The sequence below is a fragment of the Myotis myotis genome, unplaced genomic scaffold (assembly GCF_014108235.1).
Source record: "Myotis myotis isolate mMyoMyo1 unplaced genomic scaffold, mMyoMyo1.p scaffold_m19_p_2, whole genome shotgun sequence".
NCBI classification, from domain to species: Eukaryota; Metazoa; Chordata; class Mammalia; order Chiroptera; family Vespertilionidae; genus Myotis; species Myotis myotis.
Genome location: NW_023416324.1, coordinates 210,020,959 through 210,033,223, shown reverse-complemented (window position 1 = coordinate 210,033,223; position 12,265 = coordinate 210,020,959). Strand labels below are relative to the sequence as shown.

The window sequence follows — 12,265 nt, the reverse complement described above, 5'->3', positions numbered from 1 at the left end:
GTTGCTTTAAATCTTGGGTGTTATCACATCCATTCCTGGAAGAAGCAAGATGAGAACAGGTGTTGCATGAGAGACACGGGGCTCACATGTCTGCAGGTGAACAGCTCAGGGGCCTTCTCAGCATCCATCCCATCTGCCTCACCAGACGCGGGGCCTCTGCATAGCTGAGGCACTAGTGTAAGTAGTTGTCAGACAGAGGGAACCAAAGCCTAAAATCAGCCCGAACAGGGTTCCAGCAAATGTGCCTCTACTGGAAGTTAAGTCCCTTATCTCTAAGATCCTTGGGTATTTTCTCCATCAGAAGTCGTGAGATACTTGGAGGTGTCATAATTGTCTGTGCTCTCTAACGTTATCTTCCAATTGTTTAAAAGCTTCAGTTACAGTTAAACCAGGATTTGAGTATCTTGCATCAAGACGATGGCTCATCCAAGAACAAGAGGGGCGTTCTGCCAAAGCACGCCACCAGTGTGATGCGGTCCTGGCTCTTTCAGCACATAGGGGTAAGACCACATGACCTCGCGGAGAGCAACACCCTCCGCCAGGCTTCTTTCCGGCTTGTTTTCTAGAAAAAACTTGCCTGTACATGCTAGTAGGCCTGGTTTTTAATATCTGTATTTTGTTAACTGTCCATGTGGGTTGAGTGTGGGACAGAAGGGAGGGTTACCAAAAAATGGAGGACATCACTTAAACTTAAAATAAATGAGGGGACCACTGGTGAAGAAAATCAATTCAGCTCATACTAGTCTTCTGCATGTTAGAGAAGCTACTGATCGATGTTTCTAACTCTCTATCCCTCTCCCTTCCTCTCTGCAAAAAATCAATAAAATATATTTTAAAATATATATATATATATATATATATATATATATATATATATATATATATACTGTGATTATTATAACCAATAAATATAACTGTGATTGGTTTTCCTGTTAAGCTTCCTTTAAAAGTTTCTAAAATAATAACCCTGCTCATATATTCAATTAAAATGCCACATTTTTCCTCCTATGAAGTATTTTCTATCTCTGCTTGCCCTTGTTTTTTTGAATATTATCCTATCCTTATAGTTTTCCTAACACTCCAGGACAGCATTTACTACTGGTGTTTCCTGGTTTGTACACTTTTTTAAAATATTTTTTTAAATTCATTTCAGAGAGGAAGGGAGAGGGAGAGAGAGAAACATCAATGATGAGAGAGAATCATTGATCTGCTGCCTCTTGCATGCCCCACTGGGGAGCAAGCCCATAACCCGAGCATGTGCCCTGACCGGGAATCAAACTGTGACCTCCTGGTTCATAGGTCAATGCTCAACCACTGAGCCCACACCAGCTGGGGTGGTTTATGCACTTTTGTTTCCTGTCCCCTCTTCATTTTATGAGCTTTTTAAAGGGCAAGAGCAATATTTATGTTTTCATAACATCTAACTCGGGGCCATACGCTCATAGAATCAAATGGAGTTGCTGCCATCACATGGAGGGAGCAGGTAGGCTGCTGCTAAGATCACCCTGATGCTGCTCTATTGTCACTGACAAGCACAGCGACTTTTCCAACAGACTGAGTGTTCACTTAAAATAAAAACGGAAAAAAACACACCCAATATTATGCAGCTAGTTAGCATGATAAACAAGGGTGTGTACACTAGTTATACTAACTGGATAACCCTCCCGACTGTTGGTGCCATTCACTCTCTGGGGTCCCACTTGGTCTGAAATAAGAGACTTCAGTGCATGTAGGTTTTAGAGTAAATATCTTATTGGTTTCTACTTGTGGACAGTAATCAGTCCTGGATAAATGGTTTATCACCATAGACAGAAATTGTTTTCCTTTGGTACTTCTCTGAATTTTGAAATTCACTTCTGTTTTGATTCTGTTTTTTTAAAGTGAAATGTTTTAACCATATATAATAGAAAGAGAAATATAACAAATATAACAAATGCCCCCACTCCGTTTGGTGTCTTTAGCAACAGCACACGTGAACCTCTCAGAGATCATTCTTGAAAAGCCTTAGAAGATGTCAGTGCATCCATTGTTGGTTTCTCCTCAAGGTCCCCATGTAGAGACCTGCCACCTGAAGTGACGGCAGAGAGCAGCCTACCTGGCTCCTTGTCTGCCACCTCACATAGCCGGGCGGGGGGGGGAGGGGGGGTGTAAATTCTCCATGCTTCAGCTTCCTCATCTGTAAAGTAAAGGTGACAACAGTGTCTCAGAGGTGATGGTGAGGCACCAGTGAGTTACTGTAGAACGTGTGGAGGTGAGAGAAACCTGCTGTGTCAGAGGTTTGTGGGTCCAGACCCCACCATTTATCCACTGTAAATGGGTGCAGTTTATGGCCCATAAATTATACCTCAGTCAAGTTGACACAAAAGCTGTAGGTATGTCAGGTGCTTAGAACAGCGCCCAAGGTGGTAGCGCTGGGCAGTGTCCCTGTTGTCATCTCTGAGCCTCAGGCTGACAGGTCTGACCAGCCTGGGCTTCAACCAGCTGCCCCTGGGCAGCCAGGAGACACTTCATTCTGCTTGGGCGTTTCTAAGAACCTATGAGACTCAAATTTTGCACTGAAAAGTAGCATTGATTGGCACTTGTCAGTTGTTCGTGAGTGATTATTTGTGTGCCTGGATTTTACCTAGAAAACCCTGAGCTCCTTTTAAAGATTGCAGTTCATAGTAACCCTTTTTATTTTTAGCATCCCTACCCCACAGAAGATGAGAAAAAACAGATTGCTGCCCAGACAAATCTGACACTGCTCCAAGTGAACAACTGGTAAGACACACCACTTTCCAAAATTGTGCCTGTAAACATCATAGGACACTTGGGAACACTGACACTGAAATCTAGTAAAATTTGGTTGAAAATATGAGTTCTTTTAACTAGCAATATCCTGTTTTCAGAGTGCTGGAATTGGTGGTAGATACTTTAGAATAAATCAGCACACACTTTTTTTTTAAATTTATTGATTTGATTGAGAGAGAGAGAGATGGACATTGTTTTGTTGTTCCACTTACTTATGCATTCATTGGTTGCTTCTGGTACGAGCCCTGATGGGGGATTAAACCCTCAACCTTAGTGTATTGGGATGATGCTCTAACCAACTGACCCACCTGACCAGGGCTCAGCACACACTTCCAACTTATTTTTCATGCTCAACATCTCATTGTGGGCTTTTTGCTTATATCCTGCTTGCCTAATTAGAAATGTGTTCCTCTATTGCATTACTACTCCCAAGCTCTCAAATTCATTCAGAAATGTGATGTTTTCATGGCTAAGCTTTCAGGTGGTGGACAGCCGAGATAAGGTCCACCTTATCCTGACCTCTGATGGCCCCTCTGCAGCTCTCCCACCTTTTGAAACGTTGTGTTGTGTCCCTTTGGGGGAGGCAGTCCTCTGCCGTCTGTGTGGTGATCCTGCCCCACAGCAGCGCCTGGGGTGGGGGAGATGCCCAGGATGATGATTATTAATGAGACATTCTGCTCTGGTTTTTGTGTCACATGTGACTGGGGACACCTGGACCATGACCACGTGCGTTCCCTTCAGTCAGAGCTGTTCACATTACTAAGTGGCACTAAGGTCTAGGATGCACTTAGATTTTGTCAGTCACTCATCTCATGTTTGTTTACTTATTATTCAGACATAAGAAGTGATTTCAGCTTAATAAAATTTACATGCATAAAAGAAATGGCGCCCTAGCTAGTATGGCTCAGTGGATAGAGCGTTGGCCTGAGGACTGAAGGGTCCCAGATCGATTCTGGTCAAGGGCACATGCCCAGGTTGTGAACTCGATCCCCAGTAGTGGGCGTGCAGGAGACAGCCAATTAGTGATTCTCTCTCATCGTTGATGTTTCTATCTCTCTTTCCCTCTCCCTTCCTCTTAGAAATCAATAAAAATATTTTTTTAAAAAAAAATTTTAAAAATGGCATAAATTCTACCACTTGTAAACATGATTATATTCTTATTTTAACTGTTAAAACAAATTTGAAGTTCCAATGTAAATGACAATATCTCCCAGTTTATGTAATTAAATATTCAGGAGGCATGCTTTAGCATTGCATTAAATATTTATATTATCCTACACTTGAGCCATTATTTGTTATCTGGGTAGCAACAGTAGACCATACTATTTTTTGTTATTGTTAATTCTTTCAGTATAGAGTGCTAACAAAAATCTGAAGGTTTCAAATATATTGTTGCTGTGGTGTTTGTAATGTCTTGTATGTATCCTGTTGTTTTTGTGCAGCCTGGTGTTGAAACTTCCTATTGTGATGTAATCATGATAGTGATTGATTGATTGAGGTGAATGTTAGACACAGAGTAACAGTTTAATAACATGACCTTTGTAAAGTCTAAATTTTCTAAAGCCTTTTAATATTTATAGCTACTTTTTCTCTTGGTGACTTCTTTTCTTTTTTCACATTCACAAAAATTAAATTTATGCCTCATAGCAACTTTGAATAAGAATAAGGAAGCAGCCAAAACTGGTTTGGCCCAGTGGATAGAGCATCGGCCTGCGGACTGAAAGGTCCCGGGTTCAATTCCGGTCAAGGGCATGTACCTGGGTTGCGGGCACATCCCCAGTAGGAGATGTGCAGGAGGCAGCTGATCGATGTTTCTCTCTTATCGATGTTTCTGACTCTCTATCTCTCTCCCTTCCTCTCTGTAAAAAATCAATAAAATATATTTAAAAAAAAAAAAAAAGAAAGAATAAGGAAGCAGATACTGGAAAGGAACAGTGGGGTTCCATCCAAGGTGCTGCTGGCATCGGGGGACTGTAGGGCTGTCGGGCGGTCTCCTAGTCCAGTCCTGCTTGTGCTACAGGGACTGAAGACTGACGCAGAGGAAGGCTCTGCGGAGTCAGCCTCTTTGTTATTAGAATGTGTTCAAAGGCAATTTTACATGTTCTTGAATCTTAGGGTTTTAAAGTTAAGTAACCTTTGCCCAGCCAGTATGGCTCAGTAATTGAGCGTCGACCTATGAACCAGGAGGCCAGTTTGATTCCCTGTCAGGGGACATGCCTAGGTGCGGGCTGATCCCCAGTAGGGAGGCGTGCAGGAGGCAGCCGAATCTCTCTCTCCCGCTTCTTCCTCTCTCTGAAGTCAATAAAAGCATTTTTTTAAAGGGGCTACCATGGAGGTGTTGGTCTTTATTTAAATGAATTATCTTAAAAACAGCATGCCCTGTTTTTCCGGACACTTAGAGAATATGTGTGCCATATTCTAAATACCTGTTGTCATAGGGAATATGAGTTACTCTGATCGTCTTTGTGTGATTTATGAAGCAGCTTACTTACTGGGAGGACTTTGTTGCTCCTGCAAGGTCTTTAAAAAGGGTGTTTTGATGACAGTTCTTCCTTTGTCGACCTCAATGCCCAGGTTCATCAATGCTAGAAGACGAATTCTTCAGCCGATGTTGGATTCTAGTTGTTCAGAAACTCCAAAAACAAAGAAGAAAACTGCTCAGAACAGACCAGTTCAGAGGTTTTGGCCCGACTCCATTGCATCCGGAGCCACACAGCCACCACCCAATGAGCTCGCCATGTCAGAAGGTACGGGGATACCTGCAGGGCGGGTGGTGAGTCGTAAGCACTGTCGCTTCCTGTGAGTTTAGGGAACAGGAGCCAAGGTGTGTGCAGTTGTCTGTTTCTGCATCTGAAACTCGGGAAGCATTGTCCTGAGGCCTATGTGCTCAGACACTCACAGCGTATGAAACATGACCCACACCAAGACCAGCGTCCACAGCGCGTTGTGTCCTGTGTCCTTTCGTCTTTCTTTTCCCTCCCACTCACTTCTCACCACCTGGCACTTCGCCCTCTTTATTTACCCTCTTAGTCCCCTCGGTTCTTTGACCCGTCACAACCTCTCTGACGTGTTTAATGCACATCTTTCTGTCTAGTATGCGTATATTTTTAAATGTATATTGATGGTGTTCTTTTCATTCTCTGTCTTACTTTTTTTGACTCAGCAGCAAAACTGTTATTAAGGTAGGAAAGTTTGGGCCATTATTTCTTCAAATATATTTTTATCTCCGCACCCCTGTTAGGTGGTTACAGGTCACACAGTTGCGGATGGTCTTTCAAGTTTTGGATTCTTTTCTCTGTCTCGTGTGGATTGTTCTGCTCCTACCCATCAGCTGTACCAGTCTCTTTCTTCTGCGTGTTTAATCCCTCTGATCCCATCCAGCGTGCTTTTTGTGTTAGACCTTGTAGTCTTTGTCTCTAGAAGTGCCGTGTGAGTCGTTCTGTCCCTCCTGGGTCTGCCTACGTTTTGAATCATAGAGTGCAGTTACAGTCACTGCTTGACTCCATCCTCTGTTAGTTCTGGGTCTTGCTTTTGGGATTGGTTCTTATTCCCAGCAGTGCTCAGCCCCAGGCTGATCACCCCCTACAATCATGCAAGACCTAGGAGTGCTCCACCAAGTCTCCCGGGCATTGGGCGTGTCCACTCTGGCTAGAGAGTGCTGGCCACCGCTCTATAATCTCAGATGGTCCTTTCCCCAGCCCAGGTCATTTCCTCACGCGCACATGCCGGTCCGTCCTCTGCCCCGTGCTCAAGGCATACATTCCCAGCCGTGCTGGCCCAGGCTGGGACGGCCCTCACAGTGGGCTGTAAGTCAGGCTTATTTGGTTTCCATTGAACTCCTCTTGAGTTGCAGTGTATGCTCTTAAACCTTTGGCTTCCTCATGTGTGTTTTAGTATGTAGTGATCCTACATCCATATTCAAATAATTGCTATTTTCAGTTTTTATTTTCTCTTTTAATCCAATAATTAGAAAGGTATTTTTTCCCTCTCTCCCTCTCCTCCTCCAAAAGAAAAGGCAGTACCTGTCTGTTGGGGGGAAAAACAAGAATATCCTGTGAAAATAAATCTCCCCTCCATCCTGGCGTCTAGTCCTCTCAGGAGACAGCCTTGTTTCCAGTTTCCTGTACGTGCTCCCATTGCGCTTGTGCGGAGGTACTCTGTGCACAGACACGAGTGAGCGAGCCTCTCCCCAGATGTAACATATCCAGCGGTGTCTCCTCTTGCTTTCACACTTCATACCCTGGGTATCAATACACTGGAGACTTTCCCAGGTGAGCACGTGAGATCACTGTCGTTTCCAAGAAAGGCAGGGATTAGCGCGTCCCTTCCAAACTGGTCTCCTCACTCTGACCTTATGTCCCTTTTCTTTGTCTCCCCATTTATGCCTGTGTGGGCCTTTCTCCTGCCTTCACTGGTCTCTTTTGTTCTCCTTTGGCACTATTTCCATCCCGACCCCTGAGACCTTCAGCAAGGCCTGAGGCCCATTCTAGAATTTCTTAAACCCCTGTTGAGCATCCCAGAAACACACGGTCTTAATGAGAGGTCACATGAGCAAATAGCACCCAGTTGGCTGTTTTCCTCCACTGAGCACTAATTTGAATAGTGACCACTGCGTTCTGCCGATTTGCCACAGGAGCTGTTGTGACGATCACCACGCCCGTGAGCATGAATGTGGACAGCCTCCAGTCCCTGTCCTCAGACGGTGCCACCCTGGCTGTGCAGCAGGTCATGATGGCGGAGCAGAGTGAGGACGAGTCCGTGGACAGCCCAGGGGCTGGCGGGGCCGCACTCACCCCCACCCACATCAGTGGGCTGGTTCTGGAGAACAGCGACTCCCTGCAGTAGGCCAGGGCGCCTAGGACCCAGGGTGGCGCCAGGACCCAGGGCGGCGGGCCTGGCTTTTTATAGTTTGCACAGCAAACATTTTACACAGTTTTATTTCTGATCTGTTTTATATGTAGATATAGAAGAGTGCACTTTTGTATTTCATAGCAAGCTCAAGGGCGTCTGTGCCGGTGCAGCAACTTCTTTCAAGTGAGTGCGCGTGCGTGTGGGTCTTCAAGGAAATTCTTTAAAGGTTTAACGCTAAGTATGTGACAAATGACAAACCCCCATGATCCCCTAAGTAGATTAAGGAACTTTTATAAAAAAAATTATGCAGTTTTAATGCGTTCTGTGGTTAAAGCAGGTCCCCGAGGGCTGACTTCTTTGTGTAGCCCACAGGTTTGAAAGAAGCTTCTGCACCTTAAAACCGCCAGTGCGAGGTGGACAAGACACGGCCATAGACTGGTGTGACTCTGTGGTGAATGTACAACAACTTCAGTACCTTTACGTTCTCTCATAGTCAGTGAGCCTGTTTCATTTGCTATATATAAAAAGAAACTCCTATTTTTACCTTGCTGGAATTATTGGATAAAAAGCTATTTTTATAAATTCGTTATGAATTGGATTATGACTATATTGAGGATAAAATTTCTAGAGAAGAAATCATACGAGCTTACTATTTCAATTTGGAGTGTTATGAATTGACCAAATTTAATGAACCTGCCCCAAGATAGCTAGGGTAGTAATTTACATTTACTACTACAAAAGAAACAACTATTTAATGAAATTTTGATATGTAGTCAAATTTTAGTTTATATGTAAATGCTCAGATTTCATTTTCCACTTAATCTAAACATATATCTAAAGGTATTTGCTAAGTAGGACTTAGTTAAATGAAATGGTAGCCAGTAATTAGTTTTTACCATACATATTTCAGTCTAATTTAAATTTGACTACAGTTAAATGGTGACTATACCATGTTAGCTGTGTGTTTTAGAGTTTTTTAGTCAGCCATATGTTATACATAGAATGTTTATTATAAACTAATATAAAATGCCCTGTCCCACTGGCTCAGAGCTAGGGTAAATCACAAACATTCAGCTTCGTTTCATAGTTCTAGCAGATACCCATGAAGTGACCGGGACTGTGCTGACAAGTGGTGCACGCTCCTGCTATTGGCCACACAGGTTACCCTTGGTCCTGGGCCGAGGTTTTCTCCTTGTATGTGTTCCTCTGGAATTTCCAGAGATTTGGAATAATGTTAGGACTTCCATTTCCTGGTGCCAAGACGCATCAAAATTGTAGACTAGGTTTTTTGTTTACTTTGGTTGTTTTCATTTGGTCTCTTGCCATTGGAGTTTTTTCTCAGAGAGAAAACAGGGCGCCTTGTTTCAGAGAGGAAGTCTGTATGGAACCTTACCTGTGACACCCAGAGTTCAGCGTGTTCCCAAAGGAGGGTCTCATGGTTGGGAAGGTCGTTAGTTCTTGAGATTCAGCAGCAGTAACTGGTTATGGGCCAGGTTTACTTTGAACGGTATGCTGAGCTGGTGCAGATTTTTTTCTGGGACTGACTTTTAAAGTATTTCAGCAGCTTTAAAAAAAGCTTGACTGGCAACTCTTTGGGGAGAGCATACCATTTTAAAGTAACTTGCATTTCTTATTTATAAACAGTTTTTAATATTTTAAGTCTACATAACTTTCGAAGATCATTTTAGCTTTACTTACATTCTTACTTTGCTGGATTTCACAAAATGAGGACCTGTGGAAGCCAGCCCTGCCCGCCTCCCCCCGCCCGCCCTTTGTCCCTCTGGGCCACCCTGCTCGTTGGTTAGGGAAAATAGGGAATGTAGGCTCCTTACAGGTCATTGTTTCTCTCCCCACCAGAAACCATGGCCCTGAGGCAGCAGATGTTAGCCGAGGCTGCACACACCGCGTCGGTTTGGATGCGGCATGTCAGGGTTCGCATTGGCCTGGATTCAGCTTATGTGCCAGTGACAAGGCGCGCGCCTCTGCAGCTGAAGTGGTGTTCTTAGCCCTAAGCTCTTGTCACTGCCTGCAGGGGGCTAGGGCAAAGGTAATTTAGAGAGAGTGTTGGCATGGATAGGCACAGCCTGAGGTTTTTCTAACATCTTCCCTTATTAACACCTGACATGGCTGTTTGGGTCGTAAAACCACTGCCCAGTATGCTTGTTGTCATTTTCCACCTTATCGACACCCGTTTTCCAGACATTGGAGAGAACCTGTAAAAATACCTTTTCCATTGAATTTTTACTGTAAACAAACAGATCCTTTGTTGTTCAATTCTTTCCTTGTGAAGGATGCTTTTGAATGTTTTGAGACCCCAGGTAAGCATGTTGTCCCTGCTGCTCAGCTGGAGCAGATAGCTGGACCGGCTTTGCTGCACCCAAACAACTCCAGCTGATGGACTAACCCAGCTTTCAACCTTTGGCTCCAGATGGCAAGATACGTTTCAGCATTTATTCCGTGTGCAAAGGAATCAGTTCTGTGTCACCTCTCGGGTGACCCTACCCTGACCTGCGTGAAGAGTGCTGAGGCACTTTTTTTTTCAAACTTAGACAAACCCAGAAGGTGTGACAGGCCCATTTTTGGCAGTTAGTGACAGAAATGACTCAGCAATCTTCCTTTGTTTTAATTATGTTTGGTCTATGAACTGACAATCTTTAAAACGTGAATACTGTAACAATATGTTTTCTTGGATTGTTGTCTTTAAAGGGGATTTTTGTGAAGCAACTGATTTATCAAAGCAAAAAAATTAAAAATAGAAACACACTTTATGGATGTTTTCTTCTTTTTAAAAAAATATTTTTTTATTGACTTCAGAGAAGGGAGAGGGAGAGAGAGAATCATTGCCTGACTGCCTCCTGCATGCCCCCCTCCTGGGGATTGAATCTGCAACCTGGGCATGTGCCCTGACCAAAAATTGAACGCTGACCGCCTGGTTCATAGGTCAACGCTCAACCGTTGAGCCACAGTGGCCGGGCTGGATGTTTCATTTTCTAAAGCCCGTGTCACTGCAAGCTCCTTTCGCATTTGAAATAATACATTCAAGTTGTTGACATGTTTTGCTGGTGACAGTTGGGGTTTGTGGTGACCCCTGCACATTTTAAAAATTAAGATTACCCCACACTGGAGCCATTTCGTTTTAAGAATCTTCAGTTACTTCAGTTAGTCATTGGTTTTCCAGGAAAAAATGAGCCTAAGCCTTCAGCCTGTAAAAACCAGTAATGCCTGTGACTTTGTTTTATATGTTTTGTTTTCAGGGGGGAGGGGTTGGTATTTTATCATAAATCTAATTATTTCAATAGTAATGAGAAGATTATGACTGATGAGTAAGGTATTGCCTTTCATAGTTCCTGTGGTAAACTACATGCCCAGGCAGAACATTACAGAGTGGTTTTAACTCCCCAAAGCTGTATTCCTAGAGGCTAACGTGAGTCAGAAGACTTTAAATACTTTTTAACAAGTGCAGCTAAAATTTCAAATCTTGCTGGAGATTAGCACTCGCAGGGATGAAGTATATCGTTTCAGGAAGTATTCTGATAGATTTGACAGAAAACGGAGTCACTGTGTTGTCACTCCAACTCCTTTATGTCGGAGGTGAGAGGGTGGATGTGAAATTCACCCAGGTAAGGTCCAGCCCTGACCATCACCTCCAGGCTTCAAGTGCTTCCTTTGTAAAAGGAAAGGAATTGGTTTATAAAAGGAAATAAATTGGTTTTTAAGGTTCATTCTAGGTCAAAAGTGCTGTTCATGACAAATAAAATTCTATCTTGAAAGAGAAGGGTTAATTAATAAGTAATGTTATAGCAAATTCTTAAAGTAAGAAATGTATTTAGATTAACACTAGATTGCCCAAGGAAGTCATTTTGACTGCTTTTTTAATTTCAATTAGAAAACCAATTATGTATATAAGGACACAATGTCTTAGAATTTTGTGACTTTTTGTACAACATATAAATGCGTTTATTAATAATTGTAGTTACCTCCCCCTCCTTCATTTCCGGTATATATATATATGTGTTATACCTATATTGCCCAAAAGCAGTCATTTTGACTGCTTGGGAAATTTTAAATAATCAAATGACTCTTATTATTGAATTGAGTAAATTTCTTATATGACCAGTTCGGCTCTGTATTGAAATAACAGTTTTCATTTTTTTTCGATTACCGTCACATGATAACATACAAGTACATGATAAATTGTCGATACTTGATAAGTTGCAGTTGCTCAATAAGCTAAACTAGTACTTGTTATTCGAATCTTTATGCAGTGATACTTGTTCTAATAAGTTGTTAATTGTATTTCTTTTGCGCCCTAAATTCATGAAAGAAATGTCGAATAGAAGTGAGTTATTGGAAAAGCTAAGGAACATAAGTGAGGAGTGCTCCGATATTATACTTTCACGATGCAGTCATTTTGACTGCTTTGGGGCAATATAGGTATATACTAAGTTTCAGTCTTTCTAGTGTTAAATGTTTAGAGTTTCACTTTTTGTTGCATTATATATAATGCGTAAATGCATAATGCATAAATAATGCATATTATATTTATGCACTCTACGTAGACATTCTTAGCACAAATTATTTTAGCTCTTTACAATTAGATCCCCTTCACTGAGACTTAAGTTGG

General features: G+C 42.6%; 1 protein-coding gene across 22 annotated transcripts in view; it reads left to right on the top strand.

Moving 5' to 3' along the window:
• Positions 1–10,407, top strand: part of PKNOX1 (PBX/knotted 1 homeobox 1) — a 53,106-nt gene extending 42,699 nt beyond the window's left edge. For 14 of the 22 annotated variants that reach the window (XM_036351450.1, XM_036351458.1, XM_036351461.1 and 11 more), the window contains 5 exons: positions 372–500; positions 2,684–2,760; positions 5,365–5,537; positions 7,424–7,631; positions 9,499–10,407. In XM_036351450.1, the coding sequence (XP_036207343.1) occupies positions 372–500; positions 2,684–2,760; positions 5,365–5,537; positions 7,424–7,631; positions 9,499–9,697 (786 nt within the window). In that variant the 3' untranslated portion in view covers positions 9,698–10,407. Of the gene's footprint in view, positions 1–371; positions 501–2,683; positions 2,761–5,364; positions 5,538–7,423 lie in introns of all 22 variants that reach the window. The other 8 variants (XM_036351463.1, XM_036351462.1, XR_004974236.1 and 5 more) reach the window with 7 other exon arrangements.
• The last annotated feature ends 1,858 nt before the right edge of the window (positions 10,408–12,265 follow it).